Raw genomic sequence first — 23,190 nt, 5'->3', positions numbered from 1 at the left:
GCCACTGGAGTTGCTGGAGCCCCTTAGTAGAGATTCAGTTGCAGGCTCAGCACTTAAGTGCATATTAAGAAGAATCCCAGCAAAGGATGTTGTTAAGCCGTTAATGCAGTTGTTGCAACTGTTCATTTATTAAAATATTTTTTTTAAAATATACCTTTATATTTAACATGAAATTAAAGATCAGATGTCTCTTGTAGAAACTATTTGAAGAGGTCAGAAGCAAGACTTTTCTGTTTTGAGTGCAAGTTTGCTTGCAGTTCATCCAAATATACTTCAATTTTCCAGCACAAATGATGATTTTTGTGGTTTATTTGGTGTTGCAAATGTACATAGTGCTTTGTGAAACATTGCATCAATAACTTTTTTTTCTATTGACCTATGCTCAAACCCATGTAAAACAAAACATGGGATGGAAGAGACCAACTTACTGTAGCAAAGATTCAGAATAAAAAGAGGCTTTCAAAAGAAAGCTGAGAGAGATGAGTGGGAATGTGGCAGTCAAGGTATGGAGGACCATGATGGAGTAAAGATGTAAATCCCAGAGGGAGATAACAGTGAAGTATTGATTGTGAGGAGAGTAGGAGGAGAGAGAGCAAGATGGAGAGGAAATGAGAAGTAAATGATGAGGTGGATGAAAGGGGACGAAAAACAAATTTGAAGTAAAACAAGTGATGATTGGGAACTGAGAGAGAAAGAGAGAGAAATGGACTGGAAAACAGCGGCCCCACATCTGGTATAGAGGTACAGTGCTCCAGTGGAAGCCAGTGGAGCTGTGCTGATTTACATCAGTTGAGGCTCTGGCCCCGGGCCTAGAGAGTTGTTAAGATAGTGAATACGTATGTGAGTCCAGAGTTAGAAAATGCATGAGGTAGTTAATGAAAGAATGTCAGAGGCAGTGGAATTGGTCTTTTCACCACGGAAGTAGAAGTAATTCAGAATGATGTAAGGAGACTGGAGAAAGGGAGAGTATGCCAGGCATGAAAATTGGAGCTGGGAGGATCGTAGACTATTGCCATGTGGAGCAAGGGAAGGAAGGCAGATAAAAGGAGGTGCTGCATATCACCAGCAAGGCATAAAGGAGCCAGGTGATTGGGGGTGACTACTCTTTTCCTTGGACCTCTGCTTTTGGGTTGTGAGCCAGAAGAAGTTTGGGGTGTTTTGAGATGTTTGAGTAAACTGTGATTGTGTGGCATACAAAGTAGAAGTATTTCCTTTTCCTTTGACTAGTACCAAGCAGCTAAATTCTACACTGATGTGATCTTACTGAAGTCAGAGGAAGACATGTATCAGCATCATCCTCAATGGGATTATATGGGTGCAAACAGGGCAATGCATGGGAGTTTATGGGGGGTTCCATGCTCTCCCGGCATCTGCCACCTCCTACACACACTGATCATAAGCACCACACCACTTTTGGTGATTGCAGGTGTGATCCTGCCCCTGCCCTGAGTGGTGTGTCCCTAGAGCAGTGCAAGCTTCCTGACTGCTCTTGCACTCACTAGAAATGGTACAGCACTTCCAGAAGAAGAGGTGGGCAGGGCAGAAGGGAGAGGTCTGGACAGAACAGGGGAGGGCAGGGGTGTGAAGTGGGTGTCCCTTCTGGAACTCCCCTCACCAGTCACTACTGGGTGTAGATTAACATGGGTCCCCAGAATAAAGCCCGATACATTGATTTACATCATGGAATAAAATGTTATGTGACTGTCATATGCAGGCTATGTCTTCACTACCAGATAAATTTGTTTTTGTTACATTCAATTTTATAACGTTGGGTTTTATAAATTTGATTTTGAGTATCCGCACTTTCCGCGTAATCCACACAAAGGCGAGTTAGTGCTGCCATGTTAGAGTTGCCAAACATCAACCTTTGAAGCAGTGCATTGTGGGAACCTATCCCACAGTTCCCTCAGCCCCTCATTCTGCACCCTCCCACCACCAGGCCCTGCTGCATCCCTACTGCTGGCAGTGCTGCCTGGTTCCCGGGTTTCCGCAGCTTGGGGAACCGTGAAACTGCACAGCGCTGCTGTGTCTGGCTCACAACAGCTGGAGCCAGGTGCTGTGCTGGTCAGTATCTCAGCTCCCACAAGTGGCGGGGAGCTGGGAGCCAGGTGCAGCAGCACCATCAGTTTCTTGGCTCCCCGCCACTTGCAAAAGCCAGGAAACTGACCAGGGTTGCTGCACTGGTCAGTTTCCCAGCTTCCGCAAGTGGTAGGCAGCCTCTGGAGGCTAATGAATTTGATTCAAAGACATGGCGCTTCCATGCTAGCCTTCATTTGAACTGTTAAATTTGAACTTGACACTACACCCACGTGGTTCTGACGATAAGTCCGCTGTCGATATTAGTGCTCCCTAAATTGATTTTTACAGTGAAGACAGTCACTTGGTACAATCGAGCAAACTGCCTTAAATTTGAATTTATTTTGTAGTTTCGATGTAGCCACAGTTTTCTAGCAATAAGGTTAAGAAGAACGGTAAGTGAAGGACTCTTTGTAACCTAGTTCCAATGTCTCTTTTTGTACACTCTATTCAAGCCAAATTCTTTTCCCCCCTTGTTTGTAGAGTAATACGAGTAAGAATCCTGCTTCCCTAACCATAAGGAACGTTTCATCTAAGGACAGTGGAATACAGATTTCCTGTATAGCAGAAAATATTGTGGGAGAAGACCAAGCTTCTGCTGAACTTGTGGTGTTCTGTACGTAAACAGGCTTGCATACAATTTCAGCTGTTGTCCAAACTATTTCAGCACAAAATATTTGGGGCATATATTTCTGTTGGTTATGGAAGGTATTGGAACAAGAATATTACCTGAGCATATGAACTACATTGCATTTAATGCTGAGGAACAGCACAACAACCAGTTGTTGTGTTATTTTGTCCCTTTATTAGTCTGTTCTGAGCACTTTACATATCTGCCTGTGTACTTACAGTTTGAGTTTTCAAAAATAAATTTTGGAAGTCCAGTGGCAGTGTAAACAAGAAAAGGTGTCTCAGTGCATGTGTATTTTATATTCACATAAAAACACCCACACATCAAAGATGAAGATCATATTGTTGTTAATGTAATATTTTAAAACCTTTAATCTAAGGCAGTGATGGGCAGCCTATGGCCCAAGGGTCACATGCAGCCCATTGGGGGTCTACAAGACATTTTCTTTTCCATACAGGACTGCCAGATTCCACTGATTTCTGTCTGCATAGTTTTTTTCCTACCAATATTACTAACATGACCACATGTAAACCAGGGGTATGTGGAGTGAGGTGTGTGCTGATTGCACACAGCATTGGCTGACTGAGAGAGCTGTGCACTCACAGCCAATCGAAGTGCTACTACTCTTCAGTTGGCACACCCAACAAATTCTAGGTATTCAAGTGCAGTTTGCAAAAATCCTGGGAGACTGTCTTGGTTATAACGATCTTGAAGCCACTGAGATGAAGTAGGCCCACTCACTAACATAGGTTGTCTGTTGCTGATCTAAGGGAATAACCTTGGTACATTTTTTTTAAATGAAAAAGCCCAGCTTGTAATATTAGTTTCCCCAGGTGTGTATTACTTTGCCCTTGGTCTTGAAATAATCTACTTACCTGTCAAGTCCCAGAGAAGAGGATGGGTACAGCAGGTAACAACATTGACCCTGAACACTAAGCTCCTGTCATGAATATTTAAGTGAATTAAGTAGACTGTTTTTTATAGGGTTCAGATATTGAACATCCAGATCAAGCCCTCCATTTTATTAAAAATGTGTGTGCTCATTAGAGAAAAATGTATGTAAGAGAAGTAGCTATAAACTGACTTCATGTGATCTGATGGTTCGAACTGGGTATGAAATTGCGAAGGAAAAGGATATGAATACTGGAATGGTATAAGCAAGGAATCTTGGACGGGCACCAATATGAGTGGTACAAGGACATAAAACTAGATGCAATTAACAGAGGAAAATTTAATCTGAGTATCAAGGAAAACATCCTGACAGTGAGGTAATGTACAAGGATGTGGAATAGCCTCCTAAGGGAAATAGTAGAAGCCCATAATTTGGGCACTTAAAACTGGACTGGGCAAATTACTAGAAAATTACTATAGGAAACAATTCTACATTAGCAGGGGAATTCAGTGAATGAACCGATAGGCCTGTTTCATAACTCTTTGATGAAAATCTATAAGTTTGCATGCCTATCTGAATGTATTTCCAACCCACTTGATTTTGGCCAACTGTTAAATACCCTTTTAAAAATAGTACTTAGGTGCTTTGGTTAAAACAGGGATTAATAAAAAACCTTTCATTGAACCTGTATGATTTATTAAAGTTGGTTCTTATTTTTTCAAAACCAGTTCACACATCCCACTCTAAAGAATGACTTACACAGGTACTGTCCATTTCAGGTCTGATTTCAGTTCACAGACACATCAGATGGCTTTCTTTTTGAATATCTATACCCATAAGCAGATGGCTGTAGTTTCCAAAACTGCCATTTTTTTTTTTTTTTTTAGCTTTAATGATTTTTAAAAAAATGTCTTCAAGAGTTTGAAATGAAAAAGTGTGTTTAGGACATTCTGATGTTATTCACTCTTCTTTTCAATATAGTTGCACCAAATATCACATTTATTGAACCTCCAACCCCGGACCACCACTGGTGTATTCCATTCACTGTGAAAGGGAACCCTAAACCCTCATTGCAGTGGTTCTATGAAGGGACTATACTGAATGAATCTGAATACATCTGTACTAAAATACACGTTAGCAATCAAAGTGAATACCATGGCTGCCTTCAGCTGGACAACCCTACCCATTTGAACAATGGTGCTTATACCTTACTGGCGAAGAATGAGTATGGAGACGATGAAAAAAGGGTGGATGCTCATTTCATGTCAATGCCTGGAGATGGTGAGTACCCTTCGCTACATTAGCAATGGCATGCTGATGATGTAGAGCTATTACTGTTGGCTAATTTATTTTTTCGATTTTGTTCTTTGAAAGAGAAGCTGATCACCTGCTTTGTAAGCACAAGTTTTCTCTAATAATAATTTGGTTTAGATATTTACAGAACTGTTTTTAAAAAAAAACTTGAATTTGAGAGTTTTGCTTTTCAATGAGATTTTCTGCAGCAAGCCACATAGTAGCTCTTTCCTAAATCCCACTCTGTGCCATTTCTCTGTGTCCTGACAACATAAAAAGCTATATTTTTTCTGAAGTGCTTTTTTTCAATATATATGTTCTGATCCTGCAAATGTTCAGTGCCAGGTCTATATGAAGGGAGAGTTCTTGGCAATGGAAAGAACTAGGACTAAGCCATGTGTCCATAAGACCATGTATAAAGTGTGTTGAGATATTTAAATCCAGCTGTGCAGTTCAACATGTAGATAACCATATATTCTTAGGAAAAAACAAAAATATTCTTTAGGACACTAGAGGGAGCAAGTGAGAAAATAAGTAACCAAAAGCAGTGTTCCCTCTAAGTTTTTCCATCCTTGTGTGGAATAAATTTTGTAATGTACACCAAGGCACGTGTGGATGTGCTGCTGGCTGTGGGCACTGCGAGTGCTCTCTTAATTAGCTAGGCAGAATTTGCATCTCTCCTGGGGGGCTGCCCAAGCACTCACCTTACAGAACGCTGCCTAAGAAGCAGGAGGGACAAGATGCCTAGTGTTATGTTTATGTGTGGTTTGCTACAATAAAGAGTTCATATCAGTGGTTCTCTGCTTGTGGACTTGTGCCCCACCCAGCATGCAGCAGTGCCATCCTCACAGCCATACAGGTAGTATGTATGGATGAAGCCCACATAACACTGAGAGAGCTGCTTATATGGCCCACAGTGTTAAATAGGTTGAGAACCATTGTGCATCAATCCTCATTACTGTATTCTTGGCAGAGTCAGGATATGAAAAGTATGCAACCAACTGCAGGGATTACACAAACTGTATTGTTTGTTTCGTTTGAAAATTCTTCAAAATTCATGTACAGTAATTATGTGGGTAAATAGCAGGCATCTCTCTGCCCCTGGTATGAAAACTTGTGCTGATTGATTAGGGAAATCAGGTGTGTGAATATGTGTGCAGTTTTGTGCAAATAGCTGCTCATTCTTTTTTGAAAATCTGGGTACTGGTGTACATTTCACTTTCCCTAAATGCAAGGTAGCACTAACCTGTCAGTTGAAATTGTGATGTCCAGACCTGTGTAATATTTCACAGTGATAGTGCAGCTGGCTTTTTGTCTTCCAGATGTTCATGTCTTTCACCTTCATTACAAGTTACCACTAGTGAAAATACTTGTCATATTCAGGACTTGACATGAGCTGTTTTAACTGAAACAGTGACCTGTGTGACACCTCTCTTCCAGGCTTGAGCAGGAGTAGATAGCAAATTGACACAGAGAGCTCTAGTTGCTCCAGCTGCTCTTAGAAGCTTCTCTCCTTCCTTTTCCCCTAGGGTCCTCTCCTTAATAAAATTGTTACAGGAACAGACCATGATTTTAGCTACTGGCAGCTTCCAATAGTGCATTATAACAATTCAATAAAAAACAGTCCACTTTACATACATACTGTTTTAAATGGAAAGTGATATTAACTTGGCTGTATTTGCTTAGAAGAATAAACAGTTTCCCAATAAGTTTAACAAGGCTACTTTGTTCAATGAAAAAAAATCATTTTAAGTTCAAAATGACTTCTAATGGTGCATTTTCTTGTTCAAGTTAAAAACTTACACTTTCTTTTCCTGTCATGGCCTTTTTATTTATAAATCAAACTCTAATATAGACTTCCATTTATGCAGGCAATGTTTATAGTTTTTAATTCATAATGAAATTGTAACTCTCAGAGAATATCTATGCTGTTTTCTTTGAGCATAACCTCATTCTCTGAGGAAACTAAGTTTCATAAATACATTGTAGCAAAGACTATGATAGGCACTGTCTCTCTGTGTGTCTGTCTTAGAAATCACTATGTATGCAGTGTGTGGCAGCAACGCAGTCTTAAAATTTCCCATGAAGAAACCATCTGCTCAGGCACACTCCCAAAAAGATTTTCTTCATGGGATTTCTACCTAATGCTATTTGTGACACTGGAGTTAGAATGTCATACAGAGCTGATGTCAGTTCCTCAAATTTTTACTCCCAACATTCCTGCCCTCAAAGCTGACATAAAGTCAAAAGTAAAAAATACAGTTTCCCCATGTTTCATTAATATTCTTCTCCTCTCTAAAGCACAATCAGACGTTTTGGAGCCCTTCAAAGGCTTTTTTCCACACCTAGGGACATTGCTACTCTGTCGTTTCATTGTCCGTCCAACATATGGTACAATGAAGCATGAAAATAAGCCCACACCCAGGCATTGTGTTTATTTCCATGCTTGGATGATAGAAATTAAGTACTCTGCCCCATTAAACATCGGGGGGGTGGTAATCTTCATCAGGCTTTGAACTAATCTGATGACTCTTAAATCACTTATGGGCAAATGCACTGAAGCTAAAAACAAAGACAAATAAAATCCCACCCATAAACTATAGAAATTAAACATGAATTATTAAAATAAGTAAAAATGAAGCCTCAAGCACTTTCAAGTATGAGATCATCAATATCAACATAATACTCTACCTTAAAACTTGTATCAATCATGATGCAGACAGGATCCATGCCAAGAATTTCTCATCCTACTTTGTCTCTTCTGCAAAGGGCTCATTTTCATGTGGTGTTTGGCTGACAAGGCACACATAAGGTAAAGAGAGCTGATTTGCACTTGGAGCACATTAATTCATTAATACATTTTTAAGCCATGTAGAACAAAGAATAAGAATACAGAAAACTTAATTAGGAGGCTACTGTAAAGGACTTATTCAATACAGTAGAAAACATCAAATAAGTATACAAGGCATCTTGAAATAAAGCGTAAAAAAAACCTTTCTAAGTGGAAATAGATCGATGCTATAATATAAATGGAAGAAGTTCTGTGCCCTGAAGATTTGCAGGGTCAGACCTAGATGCATGCCGTACAAAACCGTCACAAAAAAATGACATTGGAACTGAATATTGGAAAATGTAGATTAGCGTTGTCCATTTTAGTTTGGCTAAGGGCTTGATTATCTGTTTGCCCTGCCCATGGGACTCTCATTCTCTTCACTGAGTGTTCTGCCTGTGGGAGCAGCTATGAAATTGGATCCTTAGTAGTGCAACTCCAGTAGAGGCTGTGAAGTTGTGCTGCTTAGCTATTGGTGACTCTGACCTTTTTCTCTTGTGTTAGGCTGCTTGCTGACAGTATCGTAATTCAGAAATAGTTTCCTCATGCTGTTGTAAGTTAATAACTAGGTGAAAGCCTGTATGTGGGGATAATTCGTAAGGTGTACTGAAGTGGCAAACTTAGAAACTGGACAGTAACAGACCAGAACTCCCAGTAGTAGTTGAATCAGGTCATATCCTGAAACAAAGAGGTTCCCAACCCTGCTTCCATTGCTTCACACTGATTAACAGACGTTCTAGGATTAAGAGTAATTTATAGGAGGAGAGTGACAATTCCAGAATCTCATGATATAGATTATAAGACCAAATGCCCCCAGGGCCAAGTCATGGCTATTTCCAATGACATTAACGGTCCTAATTCTGATCCAGTTAATATAAATATAAATTTGCCATTGATTTTCAATAGCAATAGTACATACTGCACTTATTCCAGATTTACAGCTGTGTAACAGGGCAGAATTTTCCCCAGTTTGGAACTGTAATTGTTTTGCCGAGACTCAGTGTAACCCTAGGAATAGATGAGATCTTTCACATGAAACAAATTTTGATATTTTGCATGTCTCTGAAAATAACTGAAAATGTAATTAAGTACAAAGCTTCATTATTCCAATATGTGGAAAATTGATATCAGATAATCAGAATTCCTAAAAACAATTGTTCTTTATGTACATTTGGAGAATATTTGCAAACTCTTTCTCTTCTCTTTTTCCTGTTCAGGTAATGGCCCAATCCTGGATCCTGAACTTTACGGTATATATTTTGATTTTTTTTTCAAAATGAACAAAAAAGCAATGTCAGTTAACTCAAAATCTGAAAGAGGGACTGTTATGCTCAGTTTAAATATTGTTTTAATGTGAACCAGATGTTCTTTAATTTTGAGGCTTTTTCTTTTCTTGCCTTATATTATTTGAAGAAAAATGAATACAAATAGAGCTTTCTGTGCGGCTGCTGGTTCAGACTAGGTGAAGCATAAACACATTGCTATTGAGTGGTTGCAAATATACCCAAATGTCAGATTAGAGCTATTGGGGGCCTGACTTTTTTTTTTTCCATCCTTTCAACATTATATATTTGGGAGTGATTGAGTTCATTAACCTCTATCCAGTAAGTTACCTAATGTTTTGATCATTCAGTGTTTATAAAATGCATGTGTTTTACTCTCCATCTTTCTGCCCATTTTTTACCCTATTTTTGCTTCCCTGTCACTCCTCTTTTCTCCAGTCCCTCTTGTGGTCAGTACTTGCACCTGCTAACATCTGAGTGACAGTCATACTTTTGAACCCAGTAGAGCAGTGTGTAAACTTGTTTGTGGGACAGTTATTCTCTTAACATCTCTGGGCTGTCCTTCATGGTTTAGTGACAAATTTTTAAATAATGAAGTGAGAGTTAATATGAGTTAGGGGCTGTTGAAAACTTTATCCAGACTTAATTATTGACTTAGCCCATGTTACAAAATTCCTTTTTAACCTCTTCCCATCTGGCTGGCCATACTATTACAAGATGAATCAAAAACAGTTACATGTAACCATTTTACATTGGATTGTGTTGGTTTTGGGTCCTAACCATCTACAAGTAAACGTAAAATATATCAAAAGACGGAAATGAGCCTTGTTTTAACACAAAGAATTTGAAGTCCAAATATCAGGAGAAAAATATGCTAAACAGTTGGTTACGTAATATAATAATGTTGTAGAATATAGGACCGTCATTGTATTTGATTGTGTGAAAGCCCCTCTTCAGCAGTGCTTCCGAACTACCTAAGTTCTAGGAGTTCTAATTCCAGGAGTTCTAGGCACTGTTTTATTGCAGCAGGTGGTGAGGGAGGGGATTAGGTGGTGATAGTACGCTATGTGTGAGAAATGTGTTGCCTTCAACCATGGTAATGAATAAATACAAAGGATTGGAAGGAGGTTCCAATCCAACTATTTCTGTAAGGATCTGAGAGTATAAACATCAGCTCCATGACATTCACTGAAGGTACTCACATTGAGAGACTCTGCTACCTGATCTGTGCATCTGATGAAGTGAGCCTGTGCTCACGAAAGCTCATGCTCAAAACTTTTCTGTTAGTCTATAAGGTGCCACAGTACCCTTCGTTGCTGTTACAGATCTAGACTAACACGGCTACCCCTCTGATATCTGCTACCTTGAGAAACACTAAAAAATAAACAGGAGCTAAGATCACTTACTAGTTGGGAGAGAAGGATAGCACAGGAGACACGCAGCTATAAAATGGCTGGCTGCTTAGGGCAAGGATTTATTTTTTCTGTCCAGTAACCTGGGAAAAATAGTTCTTAGAATTCAAACATGCATCTGTTATCCTGCTGAGGAATTGATGTTTGCGTGTAACAGTCTGGGCCTGACCTGCTAATCTGACCTAGCCCATTGTAAAGGAAAGAGTCTCTCAGACACATGCAAAGTGGAACTACATGGGAGAATAGATCCCCCATGCTGGAGTACTGTTATTCTGCCCAAAATTGGACAGCTGGAAAAATAGGAAAGGTTTAAGCATAATTTAAGCAGTGTTTGTGGTGTTACAGCATATTTGCTTCTTGACAGTAGGGAAAGAGCCTAGCAAGTGGTCATTCTTCAGCTCTGCTGCTCTTACAGTGAAACATTCCTAGGTGATAGAGAAACAACTAGCCAGCCCGGGGGAAGGGTGATGAGAGAGAAGATTAACCAAGCTTTTCAATCATGTGGCTGTGGTAGGCAGGGAGTGGGGGTGGGACTTAAAGGAAACAGCAGAAGCAGAGATGCATAAATAAATAGTGTCCTACATCCCTCACACTCCTGGGTAGAGGGGAGGCAGGCACCCATGTTCTGCAGTGGCAGAATTCTTCAGAGGGAAGGCAGGCTGATGCCCCCTTTGCCTCTCCCCCACAAGACTGCTCTGGCCAGATGCTATAGCCACAAGAATCTAAGTATATTTAGACCTTTCTGCAGCAATACATTTGCGGGGAGGGGAAACACAGTTCCCTGCATCACTATGGCATATCAAGGTCTTCTAAGTCAATTATTTTCATCTGAAGCAAATTCTCATACATACGGTCAAGAAGGATTTGTAAAGGAAAGTGTTACCCAATCTGTGTGCTCTCTGTAGAGTTAACTCAAGTTATCTCTTTCTGGAAGGGTTGGGTAAAGTACCTCTTTGTCCCCTTTGTGACATGGCAGAACAAAAGTTCTAGTGACATTAACTGCCCACCTCCACTGCACCTCTTAGATACCATACTGCTTCCACAGATGAGGAAGGCAGGCAGGGCCAAGATGTAATTGGCGAAATATTATGAATGGTGTCTCCTTGCCTTTCTGTACAATTTGAGGCCCACTGCAAATAGGTAGCTGGGGGAGCTATCGCACTAAGGCAACATTGTGGCTGAAGTTTTAAATGTTGAAAATCTGGAAAATAGAGCACGTCTTCTGAGGGCAGTGTAAGTGATGAGCCCCTCTGCACACAGAATGGGTATTCTGTATTATAGCTGGGCTAAATTCTGGCCTTGGGTCTATTATTGTAGAAAACTAGAAAAGTCAACATGGTCTGGCTCCTATGTGCCAATACAACCAGATGTTGAGGTGGTGACAAGGAGAGCCATGTAGATCTACAGTGTCAAAGAGCCCATCCTTCTAACAGTGGTCCTATGAGAGATGCAGGATGGTTGAACACTGAAAGTGCCCATACAACATGTTGCCAGTATCCCAGCTAATCTCTCCAGATTGCAACTGAGGACCAGGTGAAGATAAGTGTTGTAGAATGCAGACCCTCCTGTTTCTTACAGCAGTTTTGAGGACAGAAACAGCACTGAGGGTCCTATTTTCAGATCCCATTTTCAGATTTTGTATACAGAATTTTGGCATTGAAATTTTTTCTTGATTTCAACAAAGTGTAAATAAGAAAAAATGTGATTGCATGTAAACATTGTGACTACGTCTACACTTAGGAAAAACTTTGAAATGGCCATGCTAGTGGCCAAATCAGAGAATACTAATGCGGCACTGAAATGAATATTCAGAGCCTCATTAACCTGCTGCCAGCCACGGCACTTTGAAAGTTCTGCTTTTCACTCTCGCGTGGCTCATCTATGTGGGGGTCCTTTTTGAAAGGACCCAGCAAACACTGAAATCCCCTTATTCCTATCAACTGAGAAGAATAAGGGGATTTTGATGTTTGTGGGGTCCTTTTGAAAAGGACCCCCTCATAGGTGAGCTGCTTGCGAGCGAAGTGTGGCACTTTAAGTGCCGTGGCTGGCAGCCTTCTAATGAGTCTCTGAATATTAATTTCAGTGCCTCATTAGTATTCTTTGATTTGGCCATTAGCATGGCCATTTCGAAGTTTTTCCTAAGTGTAGAGAGGGCCAGTCAGTCACAGGGGAAATAAGTTACAGTGGCTGTAAGGATTACATTTTGAATGTGTTTCTTTCCCTCTCTCTCACACATACACACACATGCACACATTTTAGCATGTAATTCTAGAAATAAATGCATCTTTGTATTAGTTTCGTGTTTTAGTTCTTGTTATCTTGGAATAATGCTGGTGGCAAACCTTGCATTTGATAAATCCATTGTGCAGTTTTCAATTAATTATAACTTTGTTGGGTCAAGCTCTTCTTTCAGTAGAGTTATTCTGGAACTCAGTAGGGTGTGGTCCATCACCTCTTACAAAATTGATTTAAGAGACTTCTGGCACTAAGCCTTTTTCAGGGTTAACGCAGTGGCAAGTTAGCAATTTGGAACATAACGTTCTGGAGAATAGCATGTTTGAACTTTTTTAACATGAGAAAAATCTGTTCCTTCACATTTTGATAACTTTTAAGACAAACAAAATTATTTATTAGGTGATGAGCTTTCATGGGAGAGACCCACTTCTTCAGATCTATGGAATTTCCAGTCCAGACCCAGCTATATAGCACAGAGATCCAAAAAAATTGTAGCTGGGTCTGGACTGGAAATTCTATAGATCTGAATAAGTGGGTCTCTCCCATGAAAGCTCATCACCTAATAAATCCTTTTGTTAGGCTTTAAAGGGCTACTTCACTGCTGTTTTGTTTTGTTAGAATACAGACTAACATGACCACCTCTCTGTTACTCACTGTAGAACTGTGACACTAACCCAACAGGGTACTAGAGCTGTCACTAGAGCTACGTCTACACTTGCATTTCTCTTTCAAAATTGAAAAATCAGATGTAAACTAGCTACATAAGCTTTTGTCAAATTCTCAAACATAAAACAAAAGGTTTTTCTACAATGCAATTAGGAATGAGCTCCGCCACCCTACCAGCTGCGATAGATTTGCACTAGTTTGGCTCAAGTTAATGTGCTAAAATTGGAGGGTGGATATTGCAGCCTGGGCAGCAGCTCAGGCTGTCCAGCCCACCTGACCTCCTGGTTGTGAGGCTGGGTTTTTGTCTCGGTCTACATGGGAGTTGGAATATCCATCTGCTATTTGAAATGTGCTAGTTTGACCCAGGCTAGGAGGAGCCTGTTTATCTGGGCTGGGAAGCTCAATTACAGCTGCAGTGAAGTCAGACCTTAGAAGTCCCCAAATTAATTTAAAATAAACACTTTCCTTTGGCTGAGTATAAAGCTAAAATAGTTCACTTTTAAGCACAGTCTTTTGTTTTTAGTCATAAGCACCCAAAACCAGGTTTACAGTAAAACTCCTTCCTCAGCTTAAACTCTAGTGTCACTTAGTAGTGAATGTTACAATGTAGATCCATTCTCTGAAGTTTTATATAAACCATAAGCAATGGATCATTACTTTCCAAAGGAAAATTCTATTTTTAAGATGCCAACTGTTTACATATTAGTTAGAAATGTCTGCTGCAAATTGAATGTTCAGTTGATCAAATAGAAACAGTGCATCTTTTACAATGACTTCAGGAGTGTCAAATGTTTCGAACATTTCACTATTATAGTAACTCAATGATAACTTTCTCCCCCTTCCCTAAGATTATGAAACCACTCCTAACGATATTGGGGACACCACGAATAACAGTAATCAAATCACTTCTACGGATTTTTCCAACAAAGAGAATGAAGATAGCATCACTGTGAGTATATACATGTTTTCATGCTTTGTAAACTTGGTGGACTCACTATATAACTTCTGAAGAAGTGAGTTAACTCATGAAAGCTCATGCTCTAAACTTTTCTGTTAGTCTATAAGGTGCCACAGGACCCTTCGTTGCTCTCACTATATAACTGTGACACTAACCCCAACAGTGCACCAGAGCTGTCACTAGGGCTACATCTACACTTGTATTCCTCTTTCAAAAGAGGAATGCAAATCAAAAATGCAAATGAGGTACTGGTGTACATATCTAGTGCTTCATTTGCATACTCTCTTTTCAAAAGAAAAAAAGCATTGTAGATGGGATTATTTCTAAAATAAATCCCATCTTTGAAAAAATCCCATCTTTCCTATTTTGTTTCAGGAAAAAGTGTGCTTTCTAAGATGGGGTTTATTTTAGAAGGAGCCCCGTCTACACTGCTTTCTTTCTTTCAAAAGACACTCTTCTGAAAAGAGATTATGCAAATGAGGCACTGATTTACATATCTTGTGCTTCATTAGCATTTTCAATTTCTTTCATTTGCATTCCTCTTTTGAAAGCCTAGATGAAGAGTGACTTTTCCTTCTGAATAAAATGGGTATTTAATTTGTGTCGCTTTTCTGATCCACTCTTTGGGCTTACCTTTACTACTGAGAGATCAATACTTGGCAATCAATCCACCAGGGAATCAATTTAGAAGGGTCTCTTGAAGACCCACTAAATCAAATGCAGATGACTCGTTGACTCTGGTATTCCACTGGAATAAGAAATATAAGGTAAATTGACAGGCAAGCTTCTTTCCTTGATGCTGAGTAGATACTGCAATAAGGCAGCCGAAACTATGTTGACTTAAACTACATTATTCACCTGGAGTTGCTTAACTAAGGTTGGCTTAACCCTATAGTGTAGTCCTGCCCTTACAGGTGATCCATCATGACATGTTGTTGTTTTCCATGGGATCTAAAATACAGTAATTTTAGTTACAAAGAGATTTTCACATCCTGGATTTATTGATCTAGTAGTGAACTGCCATCTATAGTATAGTCATGTTATAATGAAATTTCAAATTAGAATTCTGTATTTTGCCATTGTTTTTCATGGGGAGGCCACTAAAAGATGACATGGAGATAACTAATTTGAAATCGCTAATTTGGTGGGCCTGATTCCATGCTGCCTTGCCTCTATGTAAATGTATATACTTGCCCAAAGTAAATGTAAATCCCTGTCATGTTAAGTAACATGTAGTGTAAATTACTTCATATGGAGGAAGGCAGTAGAGAATTGTGCCTCATGCATGCAAATGTGATCCATGAATGGGAAGGAGAATTGTGAGCTATGGAAGAGTAGGGAGGAGTGAGTGGATGGGGGCTGCAAACTAGATCCTGTTTCAGTACATACAGGTGGTTTTCTCTTTTTCAATTTAAACTATTCAGCAATTGTTCAGGAGATAACATTGAATGAAGAAAGAAGTTCAGGATTTAAAAAAAACATCTATTAACAACTATGGGCTAGTGGGAGTGATCTCAAATCATTTGCCCCATTCTGTTCCTGTCAGTTAGGGACATCAAGGCCCGAAGTAAGAGCTGAAGGTCAGACATGTGGGAGCGGGGCAGTAAATCCTCAGGAAGATTACCTCATGGAGGCCCTCCCTGTCTCAACCCTCACACTGTTCCTGGTGTGATTTGTGCACAGCAGGGAACATCTCATATCTTTAGGATCCTGAGGGATCTGTGAGAAATCAGGGCTGTTTGTGAAGAGGCTCTGTCCTGCCTAGTGACTTAGCTCCTGAAGGCCACTGGTGCAGCTCTTTATCTGTGGCTGTGCCCCAGGGGCACATTGTGTCAAAGGTAATAGCACTTCAAATGGTATTATTTTTTCTTATAAAACTCCATATGATTGGATGGGTGGATGACATGCAGACCTCTGACTGTCCCACTTAGTCTCCTCTCTCAGGTGACATCTACACTACAGTGATCTGTCAGCAGAAGTTACTGTTGGAGGATCTCTTCCGACAAAACTTCTGTTGACAGATTGTGGTCAGACTGCCAAGCGGATCAAAAGAGTGATCCACTCTGTTGACAAAGAGCGGCCTGACTGACTGGCTGCTCTATTGGCAAAATGACCAACTGGGAGCACAGAAGACAGGGCTGCCCAGTGTCCCAGAAGCAATGTCTGTCAACAGAAGGCCCCCTGGAATGTCTAGACTGGCTTTCTGTTGACACATCTCTGTTGAAAGAGCTGTTCTGCCTCGTGGGGGAATGGCAGATTGCTGTCGACAAAAGTGCCATGTTCTGTCGACTTACTGTCATCAAAATGCCTTGGGAATGCTGACGCTCCATAAGTTTTGTCAACAAAATGCTGGTTTTGTCAACAAAGCTCTCTAATGTAGACATAGCCTCAATGCCAGACCTGAGGCCCATGAAGGGTTTCTGCAGGATGTGGAAGTGGCAGAACCTCTGTTCTCTGCAGGCTGGGATGCTCCCACCTAATGACCTCCCTCGATGCTCTTAGATTTGACTCTCTGCTCCCTTTTAGAACAAACTTTCCCTAGTAAACACTGATTGCTTTTGAATATGGTTCATCGTGCAGTAGAGTGAACTGTTCTTGTTCTCTCTTTTAGGTGTATGTTGTGGTGGGGATTGCAGCATTAGTGTGCACTGGCCTAGTGATAATGCTCATTATTCTGAAGTTTGGAAAACACTCCAAGTTTGGAATGAAAGGTAAGAAGGGTTGTTTTGTGTAAGCTACCTTAGTTGCCCATGTGCTGCTAACTCCAAAGTATTGCTGAACTAGAAAGAGGGCTGTCACATCTCTGTCCATGATGTTTGAACAGTAGGTAAGGAGATGCATAAACACAGAAGTAAAGAGAATACCTTACTTGAAAAACCAGTGAGACTGTTCATGGAGTGAGGTGTTTCTCACTGGAGGATGGCAGAATCTGGCCCCAGAAAAAGGAAATTTACTCTGGAGTGCATTGGATGTGAAAGCCACCCTTGTTATTTCAAGCTACACTTTTGCAAGCAGGTGTGTTATCAGAGCTGCCACAACTGAGAGTACTTCTGCAAGTGCTACATTGTCAGGTTAGAGCTTCCACTGCGGTACCATGCTATAGGAAGTAGTACTAATGAAAATGGCAGTCAGAATCTCCCTGAGGGATGAGTGAAATTCTGAACCTTTTATTTTTGTTTTAACCTACTGTACTACTCCCTCCACTCATATCTGGAGATGTTAGAGGAGTTGTATTTTATAAAAAGAATGTGTGTGCTTGTTGAGGATAGGCAATCAGGCAATATTTCACTATTGACCAAAGGGAGGGGCATGTTTTGTTCTGGGCTGTGGATCTATGCAGAATGTGATACTTAATCTCTTAGCACCTCATCTCTCTCCTTGTGTTTCTTGGGACCACAAACCACACTTCCAGAAAAACCTCATTCATGGTATGTGGCTCCAACTGGGGCCTGACACTGTGCCACTCCAGATCTGTCTCATGTGCCATCATTTCTCTCTGGAATTCTTGACAGGAGAGAATTCCTAGAGCAGCTGAGATTTAAACGGAGAAGAACTGTAACCAGGGCAAAGCAGCAGACATACAACCTGGAAAGACATACCACTGCTTTACATGAATTATGATGTTCCCAGTCTTTGGAAATCCCCAGGGCATTATTGGAGATTTAAGGGGTAAAGTTTCAAAGACTAGAAAGTCTGAAGTCTTAAAGGAGTCTTGGAGTATGTTGGGTTTTTATGCTGTGGGAACCAGGTTGCCTTAGGAGAAAACAAGAAGGTGGGAGCCAAGCTATAGGGAAGGATGGTGAGATCTCTGGCATTAGGATTCTAAGGCTATGTCTACCCTAGCAACCCCTTTCGAAAGGGGGACGCTAATGAGACACTTCAGGATATGCTAATGAGGCACTGCAATTAATATGCACTGCCTTATTAGCATAATGGTGGCCACGGCACTTCAAAAGTGCCTGTTTAGATCATGCGCAGCTTGTCTAAACCGGGTCTTTTTAGAAAGGACCCCGCACACTTTGAAATCCACTTATTCCTATTTGGTTATAGGAATGATGGGATTTTGAAGTGTGCAGGGTCCTTTCGAAAAGGACCCTGCGTAGACAAGCCACGCATTATCGAAAGAGGCACTTCCGAAGTGCTGCAGCCGCCACTATGCTAACAAGGTGCTGCATATTCATCGCAGCATCTCATTAGCATATCCTGAAGTATCTCATTAGCATCCCCCTTTCGAAAGGGGGGTGCTAGTGTAGACACAGCCTAAAAGTCTTCATAGAACAGCATGTCCTTTACATTACTTGTCATTTCTCCATACTAGTGTCTGAAGAAGTTCTTCACTTAAAGTTATGACTCCCATCTGGGAGAGTGAGGAAAAGTTAATTTATTTTCAAAATTAGTCAATAAGTTTTACAGAAAACATTGGTGATCACATGATGTTTTCTTTCATGGAAAAACCTTTCACACAAAATACTAATCCTCTTTAATTGGCAGTATGGCTTTAGTGCTTTTCTAGCTATAAATCTGCCTAAAGTGTGCTTGGGTAAGGGCTTCCTTCTCTGAGTTCAAATTGCAGCAGCTACAGCATGGTGTGTAGTTTTGTTCTGTTAATCTGAACAGTGAGCAAAACATGACAATTCATTCAGGACTCCATAGTAGAATTCTCACTCTTTCAGGTACATTCCCTCAAGTGTCTGTCCTTGGCAGGGACTTTTACTCTGATGATTAATTGATTGTAAATAAATACAGGTTGCACCTCCCAAAACCAGAACTCTCTGCTCCAGACCACAGATGTTACTGCACCAGACAGCACCAGTCTGGGAGGCTATTAGGAGGGGAACTGGGTGCATCTTACTTCGTGGAGCCAGTGTCCACAGAGCTGGGGCTGCATCTGGCAGCCCACCCGGGGCTGGAGCCAGTGCCCCCGGGACCGGCAGCTGGGGCTGCTTCTGGCAGCTCAGCTGTGTCTGAGATCTTTGGGCTGGCATCACCCCAGCACTGGCCAGAGGTAAGGGAGCCACCAGGACTAGAGATGGGGAAGGGGTGGAGGTGGTGGGTCAGCAGGAAAGGAGGGGCAGCTGAATGGGGAACCAGAGGCAGAGGATTCCCTTCATCCAGCAAATTCTCTTGTTTGGGACCAGTTAAGTCACAAGTTTGCTGGACAAGGAAAGTGCAGACTGTACCAACTGATAGATTACACTTTGTAATCATGAGAAATCATCATGATTAAATTAAATAAGCCCTTGAATTTTTGAGCAGAAAAGAACCAAATAACTTCGAAGTTTGGATCCAGACTTGAATTTAACAACCTTGGTTTACGCTTAAGCAGCGCATTTTTTGTCCAAAAAAAGGGGGGTGGAGCAGGGAGCCAGTACTCAGCTGTCTGTCTGCCTGCTCCCCATCCCCATCCAATCCCGTGGCTTAGGCTACAGAGGTGCCAGTACTCAGTACCGACAAGCGCTGGCACAAAAAAGGCACTGTGCTTAACCCAGAGCTCCAGAGACACTTTTTTCAAATTATTACCATTATTATCTTTATTAGTTTGTGTTACAGTAATGCTTAGAGTACCCATCATGGATCAAGTCCCCCGATGTGCTAGATGCTGTACCTATATGTAATATAAAGAAACCTTTGCAGCAGAGAAAGGCTATGCATGTGATGGGAGACAGGAAGTGAAGATAGACTAATTGCAGGCTTGGGGAATGAGGAGGAAAGGTAACAGTACAGAAATTATATTTTGTGTAGTATGTACCACTCATAGAATACTGTTTAAAAGCAACAGAAGGACCAAACCTGCTGTTCTCAAAGTGAGTGTATGTTGCTGTTGCAACTGGGACCCAAGTAAGGAAAAGGCAGTTTACAGCTGATGCATTTAATCCATGTGTTAGTTGGAGTACGAGGAAATATTCAATTTGCTGTGGAAAATTTGTTTTTAGACATGGCAAAATCATCCTTTCAAGCTAATGTCTTCCCAAGTTCTTACGTAAGCATTTTCCATGCACCAGAGGGATCTTCCTGAATAACCCAGGACAAGGATACACAAAGGAAGTTTACTCCTTTTTTTGAGAGAACACAATGAAAGAGAACACAATTCTCTCCACCCTTCCTCAGACAGTAGTCCAGAACACAAAATAAAACAAAGCAGGCATGTAGTTAATTTTGATAACAAGCATAAAAAAGAAGTAAATGATCCTTTGCGATGTACCTGCTATCTAGAAATGGGGGAAATATGTTCACCAAATGTCAAACAAAGGAGTCAAGGGTAAAGCAGTGCATGAAGTATGACAATATCTTTTTGTGAGGAGTTAAATTCGTGCTTACTTGCAATCTATCTGCAGCATTTCCAGTGCAACAGAAAACACCTACTTCCCTTTGGGCTAGTGTTTCCCTGGCTTTGTGTGTGTGTGTGCAAGGATCATTCATCTCCAAGGCATTCTGTGCCTTGGCTCAGGCCTGGAGACGGTCATAGTCAAGGGTCCCAAGACTAGGGCTCAAGGTGACTCTAGCCTCCCTACAAAGAGACACAAAGGGGTAAGTTTGGGCTTCCCCTGTGTCCAGCAGTGCTGGTCACCAAGAGTTGCACACACTGAATTGACATATTGTAATATTCATCCTGATCTGTGATGCGCAGGGCCTCTGGAAACTCCCAGTGGGCTAGCTCTTCCCCAAACTCTTGCTGGGCTGACTCACATAGTCAGTGGCTTAAAGTCATAGGCTACATCCACACATGAAGCCTTCTCTGAGAGCAGTCACTGTCGGAAGAGATTTTCCAGTAAAACTCCTCTTGACGGATTGCAGCTACACATAAAAGCGAATCAATTTGTCAACAGAAAGGACTGAAATAGAGTGTCCACATGCTCCGGCTGCTCTGTCGACAGAAATCCAGCTCCGTAACCCTGGAAGCACAGTGCACATGTAGGGAAAGCCCTTCCAGCACCGCTGGCTCTGCGTGCCCTTATAGGGCCTGCTGCAACCCACACTCCCTGCGCATGCTGAGGTTTGCTTCCCTCCTGGAGAGACAGCAAAGCTGTTGCTGGGCTCCTAGCTGGTTGAGTGAGAACCTGTTCTTGCCAGACTGCTACCATGCCAGAGCAGCCCCCGGTTTGCCCTGGACCGATGGCTAGCTGCTGCTGGCCTTGCCTCTCATGCTGATCGGTCTGTTCCACTGCATCTGGGGGGATGACCCCGAGAGGCACCCCGCAGAGCACGCTGGCAGTGCTTAGTGCCCCCCCGCTTGCCGTTTCAGCCGGGTCTGGCGGTACCCCACCAACTCCGATTGGTGGGACCAGCTGCTCATGGGGCAGTTGGGCAACCAGGAGTAGACACAGAACTTCCAAATGAGGAAGGCGACCTTCCTCGGGATGTGCACCTGGCTCGCTCCAGCCCTCCACAGGCAGGACACCACCATGCAGCCTGCCCACCCTCTCGAGAGGTGGGTCACCATCGCCTTGTGGAAGCTGGCTACCGCTCTGTGGGCCACAGTTCAGCATTGGGAGACCCACCATTGGGGCCATACTTATGCAGGTCAGGCACCCTCAGGCTGAACCCCTCCATGGGGAGAGGGGGCAAGAAGGGAGAGGGAGTTGGCAAGGGGAGCTGGCAAATGGGGAGGGAGGGGTGTGGGCTGTGGAGTTTGGCAGGGCTTGGGGTGCTATCCCCCTCCAGTCTCTCACAGGCACTTCCGGTCTCCTCCATTCTCAGATGGCGCATGCCATCAACACAATCCTGCTGGAGAGGCTCATCTGAATCACTGACGTGGATGCCCTCATAGCTGGCTTTGACACCCTTGGGTTCCCCAGTCGTTTCAGGACTCTGGACAGGACCCACATCGCCATATGGACCCCAGAATACAGCACCACACGCTGTGTCAACAGGAAGGGCTCCCGCTCTGTGGTCCATGCAGGCTCTGGTGGACCACTGAGGACAATTCCTGAATGTCTGTGTTGAGTGGTTGGGCTGGACCCATGATGCCATGGTCGTCTGGAACTCCAGCCTGTTCTGGAGGGTGGAGGCTGGCACCTGTAACCCCTGCCAGCAGCTGGTTGTGGGAGAAAACACAGATGCCTTTGTGCATGGTGGGCGATGCAGCCTACCCATACCTTCCATGGCTGATGAGACCCTGGACCAGGCACCTGGACCCCACACAGGACCTATTCAACACCCGCTTCACCCAGCAAGGCACACAGTGGAGTGCGCCTTTGGGCACTTGAAGGGGAGGTTCTATTGCCTTTTAACATGGCTGGACATGTGGGAGCAGAATGTCCGCTATGTCGTGACTGCCTGTTGCACCCCTCCCACGTGGTGGAGCAGATGGGGGAGGACTTCTTCCAGGAATGGGCGGCAGAGGGCAGGGGCCCCTATGAACAGCCAGATGCAGCTCCCAACTAGCAAGCTGGTAGGGATGGGGTATGCATCCAGGAGGCACTGCATGAGTGCTTTGCCATTGACTCCCAATGACCCTTTCCATGGGAACCCTGGGGGACACCCAGAACCCACACCGCTGCACCCTCCCCACCACCATCTCTCCTTTTTTTACCACCCCACCCCCAACTCCTGCCCAACAAGGAGGGATGCAGGGGTTGTGCTTCAAAATAAACCTTTACTGAAGCACATAGAACATGCTTACTACATACATTGGGGGGATGGAGTTGGGACATGGGGGCCACTCAACTTGGGTGGGGACCTCAACCGGGGAGGCCATAATCCATGATAGGGGTAGAGGGCTCTGAGCCAACTCAGCTGTGAGATCTCCTCCCACCCTGGGATAGGGTTCCCCCTCGGGGCCGGGTTGGGTCTGGGATCATGGGGAGGTGGGGGGGCTGCTGTGGGGTCAGGCCAGCGGAGGGAGCAGCGGGGGCAGGGAGGGCCTGAGGCGCATGGATGCCAGCCATGTCTGTTGCCCACCACAGGGCATGGA

The 23,190-nt window shown here is 42.7% G+C and overlaps 1 protein-coding gene across 4 annotated transcripts in view; it reads left to right on the top strand.

Annotated features, from left to right (window-relative positions):
• NTRK2 (neurotrophic receptor tyrosine kinase 2) overlaps positions 1–23,190 on the top strand; it is a 320,394-nt gene that overhangs the window by 72,170 nt on the left and 225,034 nt on the right. For all 4 annotated transcript variants that reach the window (XM_074995165.1, XM_074995167.1, XM_074995168.1 and 1 more), the window contains exons 8-12: positions 2,560–2,692; positions 4,581–4,880; positions 8,940–8,972; positions 14,167–14,267; positions 16,888–16,987. In XM_074995165.1, coding sequence (XP_074851266.1) covers positions 2,560–2,692; positions 4,581–4,880; positions 8,940–8,972; positions 14,167–14,267; positions 16,888–16,987 — 667 coding nt within the window. The remainder of the gene's footprint in view (positions 1–2,559; positions 2,693–4,580; positions 4,881–8,939; positions 8,973–14,166; positions 14,268–16,887; positions 16,988–23,190) is intronic.

Source organism: Carettochelys insculpta, chromosome 5 (genome assembly GCF_033958435.1).
Source record: "Carettochelys insculpta isolate YL-2023 chromosome 5, ASM3395843v1, whole genome shotgun sequence".
Lineage (NCBI taxonomy): Eukaryota > Metazoa > Chordata > Testudines > Carettochelyidae > Carettochelys > Carettochelys insculpta.
This window is presented reverse-complemented; position numbering and strand designations above follow the sequence as displayed.